Source organism: Diospyros lotus, chromosome 6 (genome assembly GCF_014633365.1).
Source record: "Diospyros lotus cultivar Yz01 chromosome 6, ASM1463336v1, whole genome shotgun sequence".
In the NCBI taxonomy this organism is placed as follows: Eukaryota; Viridiplantae; Streptophyta; class Magnoliopsida; order Ericales; family Ebenaceae; genus Diospyros; species Diospyros lotus.
The window spans coordinates 9,831,583-9,852,187 of record NC_068343.1 but is presented as its reverse complement, the minus strand read 5'-3'; the positions used below and the strand labels follow the sequence as shown (position 1 = coordinate 9,852,187).

General features: G+C 38.6%; 3 protein-coding genes across 5 annotated transcripts; 2 read left to right on the top strand and 1 right to left on the bottom strand.

Annotated features, from left to right (window-relative positions):
* The first annotated feature begins 217 nt into the window (after positions 1-217).
* Positions 218-2,451, top strand: LOC127804809 (dihydroflavonol 4-reductase-like). 2 transcript variants are annotated; one of them, XR_008023745.1, is made up of 5 exons: positions 218-655; positions 745-942; positions 1,039-1,198; positions 1,615-1,862; positions 2,010-2,153. XR_008023745.1 is itself a non-coding variant. In XM_052341834.1 (5 exons), the coding sequence occupies exons 1-5, from the start codon at positions 359-361 to the stop codon at positions 2,209-2,211; spliced, it is 1,050 nt and encodes a 349-aa protein (XP_052197794.1). In that variant the 5' UTR covers positions 221-358; the 3' UTR covers positions 2,212-2,451. The 2 variants fall into 2 exon arrangements, 1 of the variants encoding a protein (XP_052197794.1); XM_052341834.1 differs by having other exon boundaries at positions 221-655; positions 1,615-1,807; positions 2,010-2,451.
* Positions 2,452-2,600: 149 nt separating this feature from the next.
* On the top strand, positions 2,601-5,534 carry LOC127804808 (dihydroflavonol 4-reductase-like). Its single transcript, XM_052341833.1, has 6 exons — positions 2,601-3,301; positions 3,788-3,957; positions 4,321-4,515; positions 4,590-4,749; positions 4,827-5,028; positions 5,120-5,534. Exons 1-6 carry the CDS (start codon positions 3,178-3,180, stop codon positions 5,322-5,324), a joined length of 1,056 nt encoding a protein of 351 aa, XP_052197793.1. The 5' UTR covers positions 2,601-3,177; the 3' UTR covers positions 5,325-5,534.
* Positions 5,535-6,006: 472 nt separating this feature from the next.
* LOC127804807 (auxilin-like protein 1) lies at positions 6,007-20,605 on the bottom strand. 2 transcript variants are annotated; one of them, XR_008023744.1, is made up of 9 exons: positions 20,066-20,605; positions 12,325-15,847; positions 12,175-12,241; positions 11,833-11,903; positions 11,662-11,727; positions 11,489-11,578; positions 9,405-9,581; positions 7,243-7,479; positions 6,007-6,604 (listed from the first exon to the last, which is right to left on the bottom strand). XR_008023744.1 is itself a non-coding variant. In XM_052341832.1 (8 exons), the coding sequence occupies exons 1-8, from the start codon at positions 20,425-20,427 to the stop codon at positions 7,444-7,446; spliced, it is 4,392 nt and encodes a 1,463-aa protein (XP_052197792.1). In that variant the 5' UTR covers positions 20,428-20,605; the 3' UTR covers positions 6,007-7,443. The 2 variants fall into 2 exon arrangements, 1 of the variants encoding a protein (XP_052197792.1); XM_052341832.1 differs by having other exon boundaries at positions 6,007-7,479.

The window sequence follows — 20,605 nt, the reverse complement described above, 5'->3', positions numbered from 1 at the left end:
TGATATACATTTATATAATCTAAGATGTATATAAAAATATACTAATAATAATTTTTCTTAGTTGAATAATAACGCACGGGATTCCATTCCTCCTACCATTCTTCCAAATTCCATCCACCTAAATCAGATGGCGAAGGAGTTGAGCACGTGCCTCCCAAACTCCGCCTATGTATAATCTTGTACGGAGCCTGGACTCCCCCAAACACGCCTTTAAAGCCAAGCTTCAACACACCACCCACCCACCCAATCTACGGAGCCTGGACTCCCCCAAACACGCCCCTTTAAAGCCAAGCTTCAACACACCACCCACCCAGCCATCCCTCCATCCATCCGCCGTTCAAGTCAGTCATATCCAGCCATGAAGAACGATGCGCCGCCAATGACCCCCGTCTGCGTCACCGGCGCAGCCGGCTTCATCGGGTCCTGGCTGGTGATGAGGCTGCTGGAGCGGGGCTACACTGTCCGCGCCACCGTCCGCGATCCGGGCAACAGCAAGAAGGTCAAGCACCTGCTGGACCTGCCCAAAGCCGACACCAACCTCACGCTCTGGAAGGCCGATCTCAATGAAGAAGGCAGCTTTGACGAGGCCATTGCAGGCTGCGCTGGGGTCTTTCATGTCGCCACGCCCATGGACTTCGAGTCCAAGGATCCCGAGGTACACTCACTTCCAGCTGCTACCACTCGACCATCACTTTATTAGACGAGGAATGCAGTAATTAATTAATTTGGGGTTTGTGGTTGCAGAATGAGGTGATTAAGCCCACCATCAATGGAGTTCTGGGCATCATAAGATCGTGCACGAAAGCGAAGACGGTGAAGAGGCTGGTCTTCACATCGTCGGCTGGAACGGTGAACGTTCATGGGAAGCAGCAGCTAAGCGTCTACGATGAAACCAACTGGAGTGACTTGGATTTCATCTACTCCAAGAAGATGACTGGCTGGGTTCGTTATTTCACTCTTCTTCTTCTTCTTCAACTCCCTTTTTACTTAAAAATCTGTCAAACATCATTGATCAGATACCTCTCTCTGTTTCTGCAGATGTACTTTGTCTCAAAAACATTGGCAGAGAAGGCAGCCTGGGAGGCAGCTAAAGAAAACAACATCAATTTCATCAGTATCATCCCACCGTTAGTGGTTGGCCCTTTCATTATGCCGACTTTCCCACCCAGCCTTGTTACTGCACTCTCTCCCATCACTGGTATATATTTATTTATATATCTGTATCCTTCTCCGTCATCACCATTACTACAAGATAATATATCAAATCCCATGTAAATTAATTGTTAGCCTCATTAGGTCGGATTACACACAAGACACAAATTAAATAATAAAAATTAATGTGTATATTCATAAATCTCACAATAATGGGGAGAAATGTTAAGAGGATTGCTATTTGCTAATAGTACAGTTTCTGCGTGAGCAAATTTGAGACCATCTTGATACCTATTTATAAACAAGAAGTCTCTTAATTCTGTCTTTATTCCTACTCAAAATTAATTGGGTTTTATATGAGAGATTCTATTATACTAAGTTTGAATCGTAAAATGAGTTTGTATTGTTTTTTTACGTTAGTTATACTGCTTTTTGAAACCAACATTGGGTGGCTCCTGGCAGGAAATCAAGCTCACTACTCGATCATAAAGCAAGGCCAGTTTGTGCACCTCGACGATCTCTGTGAAGCCCACATGTTCTTGTATGAGCATCCTGAAGCAGAGGGCAGATACATTTGCTCTCCCTACGATGCTACCATCTATGATTTGGCTAAAATGATGAGAGAGAAATGGCCTGAATACAATGTCCCCTCTGAGTAAGCCCCTCTCTCTCTCTCTCTCTCTCTCTCTCTCTCTCAATGTCCCCTCTGAGTAAGCCTCTCTTTCTCTCTCCCACAACTCAGATTCAGTTCCATATCACTATTACTAACGGGAAGGTCTTATTAGTCGCATTTAGATAGCACTGTTTATGTTCGGGTGAGGACTCGGGGTGTTGACAATGCGGTATGGGTGTTGCAGGTTTGAGGGGATTGACAAGAACTTGCCAAGTGTGACGTTCTCGTCGAAGAAGCTGACAAGAATGGGATTCAAGTTCAAGTACAGCTTGGAGGACATGTTCAAAGGAGCCATTGACACCTGCAGGGAGAAGGGATTACTTCCCTACTCCTTTGAAACCCCTGCCGATGACCATTCCTCCCAAAGCCCTGCCACTGGCACCTAGATTTTAAATAATTCACCAAATAAAAAAGCTAGCTTAAGCAATTATCCTCTTTTTTTCTTTCTCTTTTCCTGTTTTTGACAATTGGCTTTAAGCAATTGTCTACTTAAATGGGCTCTTTTTTAATGTTTTCAAAAGAATAATTAAGTGGATGATGTGCTCCCGCTGTGATTAAAGGAAGAGCCCTGTCAATGTTTTCTGCATTCCACTATTGAAAGTACAACAGGATCATCAACTTCTCAACTGAAATTGTTGTGGAAATGAATTCCATTTTGAGGGAAAAGTTCATTTTCTATCTTGGAAGGAGGAGGGGACAGCTCCAGATACAGAAAATGAGAAGTTATAATTGCTAGATTTGCCCAGAAAGGGAAGGAAATGGAACCAATTAACTTCCTATAATTTAGAAATTTATGTTGCCCCCGTTGCAGAAATTATTAAGGTAATCAAGGAATGAAATGATTTCAGGTTTCAATTGCGACAATTGCAGTTGCAGTAGAATGCCCTATTGGAAAATCACCAAATCGGGTCCATAATTAATCACATGGCAAATCAAAGTCTTGCGTTCCAGAGAAACTGCAACGCCATTCCCCTGTTCCTATCATTCTTACATCAACTTCTCTAGATGGTGAATAATAATGGATGCATTGAGCATTTGTGGGCAAACATTCATATGATTCAATCCTAAGTAATCTCCTATTCTTCGAGATTGAATAAATTATTCGGCCTCAAGAAGACCCGGATGTTGCAAATTTGTCATGAACAGTGACCAAATCCCACGGGACACAAACATGGCAATTCAGCCCTAACCGGAAACCATCCGCCCTGTTGGTTTTTTTTATATAATGCAACCTCAAGGAACCGTAGAAGAATCATCACTTCACCTAATACCATCCCCATTTCCAGCCCCAAATTCTATCAATCTTTGTTCAGAATATTCTCACCTTCAAACTTTAGCTCTAGCCTTTAGCCATGGAAGTTTCTCCACCGCCGGCCACCGTATGCGTCACCGGAGCTTCCGGGTTCATGGGCTCGTGGCTCGTCATGAGGCTTCTTCAACGCGGCTATACTGTCCGCGCAACCGTTCGCGAACCAGGTACACAAACCAGTTTTAGTTCCAATCCATTAACGGGAAGAATTCAAGCAGGATCAAAGGGAAGAAGAATTAGATGAGGAGAACAATTCTTGTTAGTTATTGTGCGGAGCCTAATTATTTATTTTTAGGGCATATTGCCCCCTATGCTATGCAGAGCAGAGTGCGGATTGACCTTTGCTGTGAAGTTGACGTGTGGGGGTTGTAGCGGGCGGAGCTTTTTAGACGAAATTTTATAATAAAAATAATTTTAAATTTTCACATATTATTTTTTATTATCTTAATTTTTTATTTATATTAGAATGATTTTTAGAAAATGGGGCATTCTCTTATAATTTCTAATTTAGTTATAATGAAGGTATCTCTCACATTAAAAGTGGACCACTATAAATTTTGTGTGTTGTTTATGGTTATTTTGATTATTTTTTATTATTTAAAATTACTAGTTTAATCCTAATAATTTTATGATGATCTTTCGTTTAATATTAGGGAACATGAAGAAGGTGAAGCCGCTGGTGGAGTTGCCAAATGCCGACACCAACTTGACGCTGTGGAAGGCGGATCTGGGCGAAGACGGGAGCTTCGATGAGGCCATCGAAGGTTGCTCCGGCGTGTTTCATGTGGCCACGCCCATGGGCTTCGACTCAAAGGACCCTGAGGTTGGAGAAATTATTTTGTGAGCATTCAAAGCACCACAAACGTTGATGAATGATGATCCAAACCAAAAAAGATATGACATTTTACTGATAAGGTTAAATTTGTAGATCATTACTACCCATGACCAGTGGTAAAACAAAATGGAACACACCCGTGTCAAAGCCACCTGCAGAAATGGACTACATTCATCTTTCACTTTGATTGGCTTCTAACATCAACATCATACGCACAACCATTGAGATTATTGCTATGTTTTCTAAAGAAAACAAATTCAAGGAATATCAACTGTTTTTTAGGAGCATTTGATCGTTTGGGGTATCTTTCTTTCTAAAAGGCTAAACTTGGTTCTGGTTTTGAATTGCCAGAAAGAGGTGATTGATCCGGCAATTAACGGAGCATTGAGCATCATCAGATCATGTGCCAAGGCCAGAACAGTGAAGAGGCTGGTCTTCACCTCTTCCGCCGGAACCGTCGACGTTCAGGAGCCCGGCAAACCGGTCTACGACGAGACCGACTGGAGCGACCTGGACTTCATCCATGCCCGAAAGATGACTGGCTGGGTTGGTCTAGGCTGAATTTACCCTTATCACTAATACGTAACAGCAACTCATTGGCTATCTCGGTCTCTATGCAGATGTACTTTGTGTCGAAAATGCTGGCTGAGAAAGCAGCCTCGGAAGCCGCGAAAGACAGCAAAATTGAATTCATCAGCATCGTTCCAACATTGGTTGTTGGACCTTTTATAATTCCAACTTTCCCACCAAGCCTCATCACTGCTCTCTCGCCCATCACTGGTTTTTGTTTCTCCATTACTATCAGCTTTAATTCTCAGATTCAGGGCTGAGCTTCCACTAACATATGTTTGCTGCAGGTGGTGCAGGAAATGAGGGTCACTTGTCGATCATCAAGCAAGGCCAGTTCGTGCACATAGACGATCTCTGTGAAGCTCACATCTTCTTGTATGAGCATCCTGAAGCAGAGGGCAGATACATTTGCTCTTCCCATGAAGCAACCATCTATGATTTGGCTGAAATGATGAGGGTGAACTGGCCTGAATACAATGTCCCAGCTGAGTAAGCTTCCCTCTCTTATATTTGTTGATCCATTAAGCCCACAGAGAAACGAATTGACCTTGGGTTCGCTTGATTCAATATGACTAAGCAGGTTTAAGGGGATTGAGAAGAACTTGTCAATTGTGACATTCTCGTCGAAGAAGTTGACAGGAATGGGGTTTGAATTTAAGTACAGTTTGGAGGAGATGTTCAGAGGAGCCATTGATAGTTGCAGAGAAAAAGGGCTGTTACCCCACTCTTCTGAAACTTCTGCTGAATGTCATTCCTCTGAAAGCCCTGCCACTGGCAAGATCTAAAAGTGCACGAAAAAAAAAAAAAAACCTTGGAGGATTCAGTGTAGTAATTTTCAATTTTAAAATGCTTAATTGCTTATATGGAATGTTGGATCTGATTTTATTTCTCTTTCATGAACAGTCATTTTTATACATTATGCTGAAAATGGGAGTAAATAAGAGTGCTGTAAAACCCATTGCCTAAATTCTATATAGTGCTTCTTTCCCTCTTATATCCACCAAAATCAAATCATTATGGATAGTGCCCTTTTCTTCTCTCAAGTGATGCGAATTGTTTAACTAGTTTTACAATTAAAATGCAACGGGTAAAAAGGTTTCACCCCTTTTAACCACCAAATCACCAATTCAAACAATTATGAAAACTAAAATTATAGTATCAATTTTCTTATAATTCATCAAGATGAATAAATCAATTCACTTAATTAAAAATGTTTTTTTTCTAATTAAATGAAAATGAACGTAGAAATACTAAGTTATCTCATATCGAATCTAATATTTTGATTTTTTTCTAAATTTTATACTTCTTTATCATGTATATAAAATGAAACCGTGATTTATACTACATAAATTATTTTTTTTAAATTTTAATATAAATAAAATTGTTATTAAGAATAAAAATATCAATAGAAAGTAAAAAGGGTTTAGACCACCAAATAAAAAAAAAATCTTTTGAATTAAAAAATAAAATAAAAAAGAATAGGCATGTCAAAGAGATCTAAGGGAAAACGCACAAAACCAAGAGAATTTTGTTATCTGCTCTTTCAAACCAACAAAAAGATATTAAAGATGATTATTTGAAATCAGACATGAAAAAATGTAAAAACTGTACACTGATCAACAAGAAATACTCATTTCATTTGCTTAATATTCAACATATGTAAGTCTAAAGTCCATGGGTTATCTATGTAACAAGAGAAAGCTTAACCCCCCTTGTAACAGATTGTGTAATCAGGAAAAATGATTCATCACTTCTTCTATGATTCAACTGCAAGCTTATATATATACAGGATATGTTGATGTCAGAAAGAAAATTATAAAGAAAGCTAACCATCTAACTAATTTGTTAACTAATTAATTACAGACATTAGCTAACTAATTTCTTCCAGCTCAGCTTTCTGTTACCACTCCCTCTCAGGGTGTGCACATACGTCAAGAATGCTCATCTTGCTCAACCATAATTGAACTGAGCCAGATGTAGATGTAGAGCTTTTGTGAGAATGCCTCCCAGTTGCTGATCTGTCTTCAAATGCATTGGCTTGATTATTCCAGACATGACCTCTTCCCTGATAAAATGGCAATCCAATTCTATATGTTTGGTCCTTCCATGAAATATGGGATTTCTGGAAATGTGTAAATGCTGATACATTTTCACAAAACAACTCTACCAGATCACGATGATCAATATTAAAATCTTTCAACAAAAACAAAAGCCACACCCTAAACCCATCAGGCCTAGATTCACAGCTTCTAAGTGCCATCTATGAAGCCTACAATATTTTCTACTAAATTTTAATGACAATATCATTACCCCTTCATCCTTAAACCACATGACAGACTAAGCCAAGCATACAAAGAGAAGCTGCTCATAAAAGAACTTCAACTTGAGACCTCTTTTTTTTCAAAACATGTCAAACTCTCATGGCTGCCACCCTATTGGTAAGCAATGTCTTGTTTCGAGACAACCTTAAAATGCACGTGCTCAAATTCTAGGAGACAAGAAACAGGAATGGAAAAGCATGTTGACCACCAGATTGAGATTCCCAAATGCAGTGGTGAGTAAATGACGGAATTCACCTCAAACTGTTCATTCCTCCAGCAAAATATTATGGATGGACTGAGATCTAAACATAGTAAATCATCAAAGATTTTTTGATCTGTTAAGGTTGTGGCAGTAATGAGGTCAAAGAGTAGACTTTCTCACCCTTTCACCTGTCCCTTTCCCGCCAAGTCCTCTCAAAGCTTAAGCCTTAAGCTTTACAACATGACCAATTCAGAACTGGAAGAAGGAACTACAAGATTTCTAGCTGATTTAGTGTTATTTACTTGAACAATCAATTACACGATTTGCTGTGTAACTACATAACTACAATTGTGCAGCCTTTGCCGGACAAGTAAAGTCCAACTACCGCTCCTCTGAGTTGAACTTGTTCCACGCTTCCTGTACGGATACATTAGAGAAGAAAGAAATAATTACTACAGAATTCTTGAGTAACAAAATAATATATTGCATTGAACCAAACGTTCTGGAAAACAGGAAATAAAACATGGGGCAGCACAACTGCGAAACAATATTGATACTGCAATCTGTTTGGATGTAACTTGAGTAAAACAAAGCCCATCAGACAATGAACTTAATCTAGTGGCCAAGTGGGATTGCTCCACTCTTCCTGACAGGACACTAATCCCCCTCCCCCTTTTCTTTCACATATTTCAATATCAAGTTATCCCCCAAAAGATATCCATTTTGATGTCTTGGATCAATTGTTTAAAAAGAATGCAAGTACCAAGTATGTTACTCATAGAATCAAAGCAGAATGATTAAAGTGAAGAAGTGCATCCAGCATTTTATGTGATTGTAAAATCTCTTTAAAACAAAAAAGAAAGTTATCATACGGTTATAAGGTTTTTTTTATTGTATTGCTCAAAATGTTGGCAACATGTGCAATATATGAAGATGGCTAAGATGAGAACGTTACTGTGAATAAGTGGCCATTCAAAAAAAATAAAACAAAAAAACGATAGAAGCACCTGTGAGGGGAGTAGATAAAATAGAGAAATTTGTAGCAAAACAAGAAGAGGAACAAAGAAAACTTAGTGGGAAATCATTAGACACGACAAAGATATAATGGCCTTACTGACGATACAACTGTTAAGATTTGCAGTAGTTAGTATCAGTTTCAGTGGAGGAGTTTCAAATAGAGTTAGAAATATGGTTGTATTTTATGTTTTAATGAGTTAAAATGTAATGGAACTAATATCCTTGGAATTAGTTCCGGAAGTCCTTCTATTTCTTTTTATTTGTCATTTTGTCCCTGGTTTGTAACTGCCTCTATTAGTTGGATAGGGTCTTCTCTCGGAACTCAGCATTCATTCTATTCTTTTGTATTCACACACAGGAGTTAGAGAATTGAGAGAGAGCTAGTGCTCGGTCCTTGTATTCTCAGGAGAGAGACTATTGATTCTTAGTCTAAGTGTGTGCGAGAGAGATCAGAGAGGGAGTGTTGTATTCTTGATTCATCTCTAGTGGATTCTGTCGGCAGCTTCTGGCAGTCTGGATGTAGGGCAAATTCTTGCCCGAACCAGGATAAGTCTTCCTGTTCTTATTTCTGTTATTGTTGTTATTTGTTCTGTTCACATTTCTTTTGGTTGCTATTACTATCGGGTAAGGTTTTGGGTGTCAGAGAGTGTTTATTATTGTGAGGAAAAACGATTCAAGACTCAATAACAACCATGGATAGAGATGATTGAAAAAGTATAAAATTCATGTAATTGACACCACCAAGTGGGACTAAGGCTTGTGATTGTGGTCGTAGGTGCCAATACAACAAATCATGATCAATTGAAGTAAGAATCAGCTTTTTACTAGTTGGATTTTTTTGTGCCAAAACTAGGATTCATGTGCACAAGGCATTTGATCAAATTAATATCATGCCGCTGCATTTCTTAAACATGGTCTCAGCTTTCAGCAAGCACAGAACACGCCATCTGACACTAGTAAAAGGACAGAAGCATTCTATATCAAATTAGCATGAGAAAAGAGGCATCTAATACAAGCCGGAGTAACATCTCAATTATCAAGGCTATTGTTATTGCAAATAACCAACAAAATATCAATAATAGATATGGAGAACAAAAGCTTTAGGATATCTTAATAATAGCATATTAAACCTTTATCCCTAATGAGTTCTAGTTTGCATGTCATTCCTATCTATGGCCTTCCTTACCTTCTGTAAGGCCCTTCTAAGTTGTTATAGACACAGAAAGAACATTATTAATTCAACTCTATAGCATGGAATCATTTCGCTCATTCTCCTAAAACATTAACCATTTCAAATTGGTCAAAGAAAGGTTAGTGAGACACACCTTAAGAAGATCAAAAACTTTTTCGCATATGTATTTTTGCTGAATACTTGCACCCCGTTGTTGTAATTTATCAGGATGAACACATAGGGTGGCTTTCCTGTAAGCTTTCTTAACAGCTGCGGAAGTTATAACTTCAGTTAATGGAATTGGCTGCCACCCACTATCATGCCCAAGGATCTGGGAATAAAAACATATAATTTAGAGTTCAAAGTAATACAAAATATAAGCAAATCATTCAGTCCAACGAAATGAAAATGAGTATGAATATTCTAAAACTGAACTGTGATGATAGAACTACACATATGATCAAGGCAAGTAAAAGAAACACAACACATGCTTCTACAAAATCTGGGTCAGAAATCATCAAGAGAAATCAATTGTATTGATATAGAAAATACACTACACAAAGTTCTATGTATCAGTTTCCAGTCAACAGGCATGAAGAAGACAATCTGATCAGCAGCAACATCCACACTCTGGCCAATAATTAATGTAGATGAAGTAAGGCATACAAAAGTAAATTCAATTTCTTCTTCATTTCTTCATACTGAAAGCCCCTATGGCTAAGTACTCAAGATAAGCAAATATTAATATATTGAAGAAATTGACTAAGTTCTAAGGCAGTAGTGGAAATATGTAGCACTCCAGGATGTCTATCAACTAGCTTAACAGCACCTATGCTAGAGTTGGTCCTTCCCCCGGGGTGTTGAGAAGTGCAATGCTAAGATGACAAGAACCAATAAAGGAGTCAATACAAATACTACTAGTCTCTTTCAGGAATTGGTAATGCATCACCAAATCAACACAAAAAGTCAGATCCATCAGTCTACTAACACAAACAACATCCATAGACAAGTTCATGTAGTAGCTTCATGATGCAGAATAAAGTGGCTAAGATATTCGGAGTTGGGAATCCTTATCAAGTAGTTTACTTGATAAGGATGAAGCAGTTGAAAGAATTGGGTTTATTGGACAAGGACAAGATATTTGATGTTAAGAATCCTTATCTAGCATCTTATGTAATCATCATCATCATTACAAGCCTAAATCCCAAAGGGTGGGTTCAGCATATAGAGTATCTTGTTTGAAAATAATATTATTCAGTTGATATTATAATAATTGAAATCCATAAAATGGGGAAACCTTTTTCGCTTTTATCTTATTAAGTTCATGTTGTCTTATCTTGTAAATTTTATATTAGATATCTTGTTAGTTCCGTTAGCCTTATCTTTAGAATTGAAGTCTATATATAGGCATTCAAAGTGAACAATCCAAGATCAATAAAATAGTGCATCTTTCTTTGAATATAATTCTTTGGTTTCTCTAGTGGAATTCAAACTTAGTTAACATGAGTTCTGCTTTCACAACTACCAGTACTTTTTATTTTATTGCTAAATTTCAACTTCATTTGAAGAAGAGGAAATACCAGTACACCAAACAATTACACAGGAACTGTAAAGCTAAATCATCCCAATTTGCATATCTTTTATTACAGATTTTCAAAATTTCTTGGGGTTAAGAAATTAAAACAGAATAGCAGTTTTTCTAGGATAAAGAGACAAGGCATGTGCTGCTCTATTGCTCTTCTTATAAGCATGATGAATAGACCATAGAGGTTTTTACTTAGAAAGGCCTTAATGTCGGCAATTCTGCTTGAGATCAGCCACGATATTATTGAATATCTCTTGCTGATAGCTAACTGTGAGCAAAGAGTGATTCAAAAAAGTGAATTCTAAATGATAAAGGCTGCCCACAACTTCCAGTACTTCATTACTAAGAGACCTCTCAAGAAATTACATTTTCATTATTTGCAAGTTAGTGGGGTTATGAGGTAAAGGGTCTGAGGAAGGTCAGAAAGTTGTTTAACATCTTCCCTCACCCCCTCAACATAGTGAAGACATTTCCTAGTTTTGAACTTATGATGAAAAGATTGAAATGCAGCAACCTTTCACTTGCCCCAAGGTATTTCATCTTTGCAATTGAGTGTGTGTAACAGCTTAAAACATCTTAATATGAAACAACAATATATATCACAAGTACAAGCATAGCAATTCTAAAGGAGTGAGTTTTTTTTTTTTTCGTACATATTGCAAGGTTGAAAGCAATGCACGGAGGTTCCCTTCTTTCCCACTTGACCATCTCCTCACCTCAGCATCAAGCATTTCAGCCAATCTCTGCATACATGTGTTGCTATGAACAATAGAAATAAAATGCCAGTTGGTAGTTCTCAAAATTAGAATATAGACAAGATCTTTACATTTCTTTCTGCTTGCTCTCTTTGAGCAAGAAGATCACGCATGTTCTTCTCTGCTAGAGCTCTTGCCTGAAAAAGCAAGAAGAATAGCTCATCAAGGAAAAATGTTAGAAACTGATAAATTTCCAATTCTATGCAGGTCTGAAAGACAAAATGTAAAACCAATGCACATACCGCACGTTCAGCAGTTCTCCGATGCCTCTCTAACCTAGCCTTACACCTCTGAGGTGATTCACCTTCAACTCCTACAAATTTCTCAAGAGTCAAAAGAAATTTTCACACAGAAAACACATGTATATCTTTACTATGCATAAACATTTTGATTGGTCTCAGTTAAGGAAAAAAAAATATATCTTTACTATAAGTAGTAGAAAGCCATTGAATGTGATGAAAAGTAGAATTAGTGTATAAAAAATCGACATTGCACAGACAAAAGTTACTGGTGTCCTGCATCAGGAATGAGTCATGAAAGATTAACACAGCAAGCTACTGTCTGTTGTCAGAAGTATCACATACCACCATGAACTGCAGAGTAGGAATAAATGGACACACCAGCAGACCCAACACCCTGAGTTTGCATGTCCTGCAAAAAAAGCCATTTATCATCCAGTTAAAGTGCTGTCAGACATGCACTGCATGAATTATGTCAGTGAAGGGAATACTCACAGAAACTGAAGAGGTTTGTCTCATTCCACCGTTCTTGTAAGAACCAGATGACTTATCAGCAATTGGTCTTTCAACACGTTCTCGTGCCTCAAAAGTGGCCTTCTCAGCCATTGCTTTTTGGAAGGCACGTTCTCGGGCCTCTGCAGTAGCTCTTTCTACTGCAGCACGCTCTGCCCTGAGCCTGGCCTCCGTAGAAGCCTTCTCAGCTAAAGACCTCTCTCTAGCCTCTGCAGATGCTTTTTCTAATCTTTCTCGGGCCTCTGTCATTGCTCGTTGTCTAACTTCAGCAGTTGCTCTCTCCACCGCAACCCTTTCTGCTCTCTCACGGGCTTCAGCAAATGCCCTATCACGAGCTTCAAGAGTTGCTCTATCAACAGCCATTCGGTCCTTCTCCCTTTCCCTCTCCCTTTCCCTTTCTTCCTCCAGCTTTCGCAGGCGGTCCATTTCCAGCTCTCTTTCTCTTTTTATCCTTTCTCTCTCTCTCTCTTCTGGTGCGAGGATTTCAGTCATATTCTTCTCTTTTCTTTCAGTGTTTTGTCTAGTGCTAACCTTCTGAACTGTGCTTTGTGCATTTCTTTTTCCATCAAAGACAGTTGGCTGATCAGTTCCCGTGTTCCTTTCTCTTTCATTCAACTCCCTTACCACTTGTGAAGGCATGAATTTGTCTTTCCCTTCTTCCTTGTCAAATATCACTTGATCCTCCTTGACATTAGTCCCCCTCTCTCCTAGTTCATTAGTTAGAACATTTGGCCTCCCAGGATTAGAGGAAATGGTAGGAGTCCTTCTATCTCTGTCCACCTGTGGCTCTCCAATTTCAACAGCTTCCAGTTTAGCCTCGCTATGTGTGGGTTCAGTCCTCAGGGTGTTATCCTCTTCAAATAAGAAGGCCTCACCTTCGGTCTTTTTCACTTTCATGCTTACTTTGTCATGTCTGCTGGTTACTAGTCCTGGTTGTAGGTTCTCGAGGTCATTCAGCATACAATCATTATCAGGTGCCTTAAAAGTCTTGTGCACAAAAGCTCCTCGATCAGATTTTAGTTTCCTTTCATTTTCATCCCTCTCATTTTTCTCATTGTCTTTCCTTTCTTTCTTAAGTTCTTCCGAATAGCCTACATCTTCAATCTTCTTCTGAGCTTCTTTACTCTTATTAAACTCTTCAGATCTTTTCTCAATTTCCTTCTGCCTGATAGCCTCTTTTGATCTCTTCCCACTCTCTTCTCTTTCATAAGCTTCCTGCAGTGGTTTCTTATTTTGTTCTTGTTCCCAGGTCTCTTTAAGTCTACTCTCATTTACTTGCCTTTTACAAGCACCATTTAGTGTTTCCTCATTTTCTTCTCTTTCATGACCCTCTTTCTGTTCATTAACATTTTCTCCCTGCTGAAGAGTACTACTCAAATTCTTCTCAATCTCTTCCCATTTACGATCCTCTGCAATCCTATTCTGATTTTCATCTCTTTCATGGGCCAGTTTTAGTCTTTTATCATTCTCTTCCTGCTTTAGAGTAATTTCCAGCATCTTTCCATGCACTTCCCAATCATCATTCTCAATATCCATTTTTAGTTCCTTCTTATTCTCTTCCTGCCCAAGAGGCTCCTTAAGCCTCTTCTCATTCTCTTCTCTTGCACGCACCTCTTTAAGTCTCTTCTCGTTCTCTTCTCTCTCTTGTGCCTCTTTAAGCCTTTTCTCATTCTCTTCTCTTTCACATGCCTCTTTAAGTCTCTTCTCATTCTCTTCTCTTTCACATGCCTCTTTAAGTCTCCTCTCATTCTCTTCTCTTTCATGTATCTCTTTAAGTCTCTTCTCCTCTTTTCTTTCATAAGCTTCACGTTGTTGCTTCTCCTTTTCTTCTTGGTCCAGGGCTTTCTTTAGTCTTTTCTCAGTTTCTGCTTGCTCAATAGCCGCTTTGCGACTTTTCTCATATCTTTCCCTCTCAAGAGTTTCTTTCAGTCTACTTTCATTTTCTTCTCTGTCACGAGCATCCTTGTGTCTTTTGCCATCTATTTGTTCTTTAGCCTCCTCTAATTCAACTTCCATTACATTGTCTTTCTGCTGAACTTCTGCCAGGTTATCACTCTCTTCACATTTATAAGCTTCAGCTACTAAGTCCTCAAAGTTTTCATGCTGCTGGGCCATTCTTGTCTTCTTTCCATTCTTTTCCAGTTTACAAACCTCTTGCTTCACTTTCACATTTTCTTGATGCTCCCCTAGCCTGCTCGACTCTTCATTTCCTTTGGGCCTTCTCTTGTTTTCATCATGCTCGCAAGCCTCCATATCAGATTTTATTTCACCATCCTCCTTTCCTTGCTGTCGAGATGCTGCAGTCACTTTTCTCTCTTCATTTCCTCTGGGTGACCTTCTATCGTGAAAGTTTGTATTTTGCACTAAAAATGTTCGATCTTTTGCTTGCTCAAAGATCTTTCTTGGTCCATTTGTTTCAACTACTTCATAAAATTCTGCAGCTTCCACCCATGCAACAGTTGCATTAGTTTTATTAAATTCTTGAGATGAGATATGCTCCTTTCCAAGCTTTTTATTTTCAGATGTTTTAACCTCATTTATATGTTCTTCCCTTTTACTTGAATCTGAAATAACTTCTGGTTTCTTCATTGTTTTCTGTCTTTCCTCCGAGGTAAAAGTTCTCAGTCCACTATGATCTCTTTCACAGGTTCCATGCACTTTCTCATCTTCAAAAGAGTTGGAAACTTCAAGTGCCTTGCCTGCTTTTCCCTCCTTTTCTTTTGCATTATTACTCAAACACACATCTGTATGATTTTGAAGAGACTCCTTCTTTCTCTCCATCAATTCTTTTGCACTTCTTAGCTTTACTTGAGCTTTCTCCATTGCATCTTTAACTGCTGCGGCAGAGACAGCAGCAGAAGAGCTTGCATCTACCTCTACATCAAAGAAAGGTGGGGAGCTATCACCGGCCGTCTCTCCAAATGCAAAACTTTTAGAAGCTTTGAGCTTTGATTTTTCTCTGTAAGGAACTCCATCTTTCACTCCTAAAGCAGGTGGTGGCCGCGCAGGTGGTGGCAATTGTGAAGGCTGAGTCCTTAGGTTGATATCAGATATGGTTACAAATGCTTCATTCTTATAAGAAGCTGGTTTGCCAGATCCCATAGATTGGATTTCAGGTCCCTGGGTCTGCATTCCAAAACTACTGTTTGAAGGGTGTGACATAGTTTTCCTTAGTCGCTTTCCTTCTGCTAGTTCCCCACTAAAATTCACAGTTGGATTTCGATCAGAAGTTACTTGAGATTGTGTATTCTTATCCTTCATTGTCTCTGAAGGAGTTTCATTAACAATATAAGTGAATCCAGGGACAGCATGCAGTTGAGTTACATGGGCCACCCTGTTTGACATATCTTCCTTGCTTCTTTCACTAGACTTGTTATATGAGACATTGAACTGCTTAGTGCCATTACATGACTGATAGGATTCCTCATTTGACAAGCTTCCATTCCTTTCTGAACAAGCAGAAGGGTCAGACTCATCTGACAAAGATTCACTCTGAGCTGGAGTCCTATGTAGGAAAAAAGAAAAAAGGCATTGTATCTTTAAAATTGAAATAATTATAAATCTCCTTTGTTTAAACAAATATGCACCCAATAAAATATAATATGTTAGGTAGGAGCAGGTGGCAGCAGAAGCATCAGTGTTACAGTAGTCCAGTGACATATAAACACATAAATGTATATGCATTGGTAAACATACGTGGTTAAATTAGTATAGGATAAGAAAACGAGGAACTGCAGATAAAAAACATAGCTCAACTGAAACATTTACCAATCTCATATCACAAGTAAAAAAAACCTTTGTCATAAGTTACTTCCTAAAACATGATATACTAATTCATCAGTTACTTTTGGCCCCATTTATTAAAATTGTACCATTCTTCTTCACACTACATTGCTTTTGATGAAATATCAATTTTCTCTATGAATCCTTTGCATTTGTGGGGAAGACCACTAAATCTTCACAAACCTGAGTATTTAATCCTTTATCTCCAATCTTTAATTGGAGTTGCTTTGATTAATTTCATGGAAAACAAATAGTTTGCCTATACAATTAGAGAGCTCCAGGTTTGAGCTTCCAATAGCAGGTGGGCATCAATTGACATGACGACTTAATCATGATTCTGCCCAAGCACTGTCCTAATGTCCACTGGACAGACAGGCTCTTGTTGAGAGATCTATTATTGACTTGATCATACACAAGGCATTCACATATAAATTAAAATTGCAGATTGTTCATGGAGAGTGATCTTAAGTGATAGTGTAATATTTTCGGGTACATAGAAGAACAAGACACAATATAAAATACCCTTAGTCTCCAAAAACGAAGACATGAATATGACAAAACCAACATAATACTGTCTTTATCTTTCTTTTTCTACTCAAAATTGCAAAATACCAGATGAAGTTCCTAAAGTATCATGTATATGAAGACATACACAATTACTTGTTAGTTATTGAAAAAAGGCATATTCCAATTGCTCAGTTTCCTTCTACATTTTTTAATCATTTTGGTTATTTCACAGGTAAAAAGGGTAGAAGCTGACTCAAGGGTATCTTGTAAGAGAATAGGCACGAGAAAACACCATTTTTTGCCTTTTAGCAGACTTGGCCAGATTTATAGCCCACTAGGAAATCGTTGGCAAGCATCATAGGTTCCCCAAACCCCCCCTCCCCCCCCCCCCCCCCCACAAAAAAAAAAAAAAAAACCCTTAAAACTAACTTTATGGCACAAGATTCCCAACGTTAGCAGGGCTAAGAATCAAACTCACAACTTCGGGCTTGCAAGAAGATGTTTCGAACTCTCATATCACTAAGCTACCACCTTGAGTGGTTACATTTTTTAATATTTGTTACTATATTCTTTTCCTAGATTAAAAGTCATGCATTGCATGATGGACTTCACGTTGGTCATCCATATAGACCTTTTACAAATATTTGAAAATATGTGAAGGTGGATGAGTAGCATTTTCAAAAGGTTACATTATTTGTATTAAAAGAATCAAGTAGCAAACAGCCAAAAATTGTTGTCAACATATCCAATAAGTGTGAGACCTTACTTACAGAGCTGCAAAAACTTGTTATTTGTAAAATAAAGGTTATTGCTTGTTATTGTTGTTCTTGATAATATTGGGAGTTCACATGAAAACAAGGGAATTAGAAGTGGTTGTTAGAACAGTCAACTGTAGAGTCAACTAAACTACAACAGGTGCCTGATGGGAGCAACTATAAACAAAACAGACAAATATTGACAGCCACAGGATCACTCAACTAAAGCCTTTGACTAATCACCAGCCATTTGAAAGAATTAGGGTTAGGGAATGCACTCCGGCTAAGTTTGATTATGGGAAAAATTTAATATGAAATTTTTTCAGCAGGACACCAAATTCAACTGTATATTTTGAGTGAAAATCAAATTAAGTAGAAAAAACACATTCCAGAGCACAAGGTGTACTACCGAGACAGTAGAAGCAGTATTAACTCATACTGACTACACACTCAAGGAAGGTAGAAGGAATGTATTAAGTCATACTGACTACACATTTAACAAGGAATGTACAAGGAATATATGTGTTTTTATAATAAAGAATTCCCAAAATAGGGTGCATGGGAGAATGTCAAGGAAAAAATATAATCTAGTTCCTTCCATTTTAGTAGCAAGAGTACCCTCTGACTTTCCACTTATGAAAACTACAAGTGATTTAAAATGAGAAGACTTGGAAACATAAGATGTTACACAAAAAGATGGAACGCTTTTCCCGAAATTGAAAAGGCAAGAAAAAGAAGAAAATAAGTATGCAAGGTGGCTAAAGGGGAAAAAGTGAAGAAAAAGGACTAAAATGTTCATCCTAGGGATACGTGAACCATGCAAAAATTAGAATTTTTGTACTTATGCATATTAATGTTTTAGGAAATGAAGAAATGAAAAAACATATTGGAAAATTGATGGTCATTGGATCCAAATAGATGGGTGAGATTGAATCTCTTGGATTGTGGTGATGGAACTAATTTTTATTTTTAGAGAATTATGTCAATCAAAGGTAGAATGAATCAAATGCACTTGGGAAAATAGAGACCCTTGGATTTAAGACCAAATGGGAAAATTGGATTGCAGAAAAAAATTGATTACAGGGATTTTCTGGATGATTGGTGGCCAGACTGTTGGCTTAACCAGCAACTGAGGCATCTAGAACATAAAAACCAATGACTGGGGAGACATCAGTCAACTTAAGGGGTGACTGAGGGACCCAGATTTCCCAGAGCTGTGACTGAGATTTAACTAGACACCTCCTTATCTAGGACCAGTGTCCAAAGATGATCGACGGAAGCTAATATAAGCGATTGGAAGACCAATTTTAAGGTCCAGTAACCTGATGAATGACCAATCAATCAAACAGGCAACTGAATGGATCAACTGATACCATACAGAAGCCTCATTCTCAGAATTTGAACTAGGACATCCCAAGAGCCAGGTCATCACAATAAGTGTCATTTAAATGTCAAGAGGCATTTTAATTACAAGAAGCCCAAAAGGTTTCAAACCATCTTTAGGAACATTTTTCTCAAAGCCTAACAAAAAGAAAGTGTCTAGCCCATCTCTCTCTAACCTCAGAATTTAAGATTAGACATTGTACCAATACTCCTTCATAACTCAGAAAGTCAACTCTTATGTTAAGTAAATAGTTCTCAAAACCTTCAAGAACTTTTGAGGTTTGCCAGATACATATGAATTTCTTAGCTCTAAATTGTTCACACACAACATTTAGAATTTTAGGGTTAAGAACCAAAGACTAAAGAATTGAGATGTTAGTGGATGATATCTTGCAGAACATCTAACATTTGCTCTATATAGAAGCCTTTTTCTCTTGTTTAAGCAATTGTCCTCGACCATGACACCAACATCATACTAGCATACCTACTTATAACTCAAATCTTAAGACAATGTATCAAGCAAAACCTATTAATTCCTGTTATTAGTTATTTTACAAGAAAAAGAAAACCAGATGGCATTATATGAGAGAGAAATCGATACCCTAAAAGTGTGAAAAAGCAATCATCCAGAAAAAAGCAGCCAGCCAACATTACTCCCTCAATCTAATAACATAAGATCTTTTGCCTTCAAAGGCCTATTACCAGCACGAATGACCAAATCAAACATAAAAGAGAGGGATGATATACCCGATATCTAGAGACTCCTTGCAGAACAAAATTTAGCCACAAATTTAAGAAATAATAGCTTAAAAGAGCTGGAACAAAATAAAATCATTCTATGCCCTATTTCAAGAATGTTACAGAAACTGGACCAATCAGTTTCTTTTGGAGCGCCAACTTGCATATAAATATCCTAACATTTCGAGCATATTCATTTTACAAGACAGAAAATCAATTCTCCAATGTTTCATCATATTTGGAAACTTCATAAAGCTCAACCTAGAAAATCCCCTATTGAAACAGCCCGCTTGAGAAACCATTAACTTCCAATTCCCAACCAGCTCAAACATCTTTGAAACCCCAAATTGGAGCCTTAAGGTTTCCTCACAAACATCAGCACACAAATACGTAAATCTTTGCTCCGATGGAACCAGGTTGGACAGACTAACTACTTACGACTTAGAATTCCAAAAAAAAAGAAAAAAAAAAACAAAGAGGAAGAAGCAAACACAAAGATGGAATCATTCTCTGCACAGTTTCAGCATAAAATGAAGAAATAAAACGGAAAAGCAAACCATGCTTCGTCGGAGGAATCGTAGGTAGCCTTGGACTGGTAGAGCAATTCCTCGAACGGAACAGCGAAATCCAGACCGTCAAAGCTGCCGAACACTTCGGAGTAGTCGAAGTGGGAGCTCCGGACATCGAAGGAAAAGACGGCGGCGTCGACCGGAGGCAGATCCAGCACCGGAATAGACGAGGAGCCCCGGGAGGCGTGAAAGCCGCCGAAAATCTCGGCGTAGTCCTCGAGCCGTGGGGAGAGAGTGGGGACTCCGAACTTGGGCGGGCCGCCGAAGACGTCGTCGTACGCGGTCTTGGCCGCCCCGAAGCCATTGCCATTGTATGTTTTCTTGGAAAGGGAGTGCGAGAGATTCTCCATGGAGACGGAGCGCTTCGACTTCTTCTTCTAGGGTTTCAGCAGGCCCCTCCTCCTCTACCGGCGGTTTCGCTTTCTCTTTCACTTTCTCTGTCTACTACACAGTGCAGAGAGAGTTATTTGCAGAAAGGACAGAGGAGTATGGGGAGAGAGATAGAGAGGGAGAGGGCGGGGGGGCAAA

Coding starts and splice junctions, on each gene's coding strand:
- LOC127804809 (XM_052341834.1), top strand. CDS start 359: ATGAAGAACGATGCGCCGCCAATGACCCCCGTCTGCGTCACCGGCGCA. Junction 943..1,038: donor CCAAGAAGATGACTGGCTGG/GTTCGTTATTTC, acceptor CTGTTTCTGCAG/ATGTACTTTGTCTCAAAAAC. Junction 1,199..1,614: donor TGCACTCTCTCCCATCACTG/GTATATATTTAT, acceptor GGCTCCTGGCAG/GAAATCAAGCTCACTACTCG.
- LOC127804808 (XM_052341833.1), top strand. CDS start 3,178: ATGGAAGTTTCTCCACCGCCGGCCACCGTATGCGTCACCGGAGCTTCC. Junction 3,958..4,320: donor TCGACTCAAAGGACCCTGAG/GTTGGAGAAATT, acceptor TTGAATTGCCAG/AAAGAGGTGATTGATCCGGC. Junction 4,516..4,589: donor CCCGAAAGATGACTGGCTGG/GTTGGTCTAGGC, acceptor GTCTCTATGCAG/ATGTACTTTGTGTCGAAAAT.
- LOC127804807 (XM_052341832.1), bottom strand. CDS start 20,427: ATGGAGAATCTCTCGCACTCCCTTTCCAAGAAAACATACAATGGCAAT. Junction 11,904..12,174: donor CTACTCTGCAGTTCATGGTG/GTATGTGATACT, acceptor AGAAATTTGTAG/GAGTTGAAGGTGAATCACCT. Junction 9,582..11,488: donor TGCTTTCAACCTTGCAATAT/GTACGAAAAAAA, acceptor TTTTATTCCCAG/ATCCTTGGGCATGATAGTGG.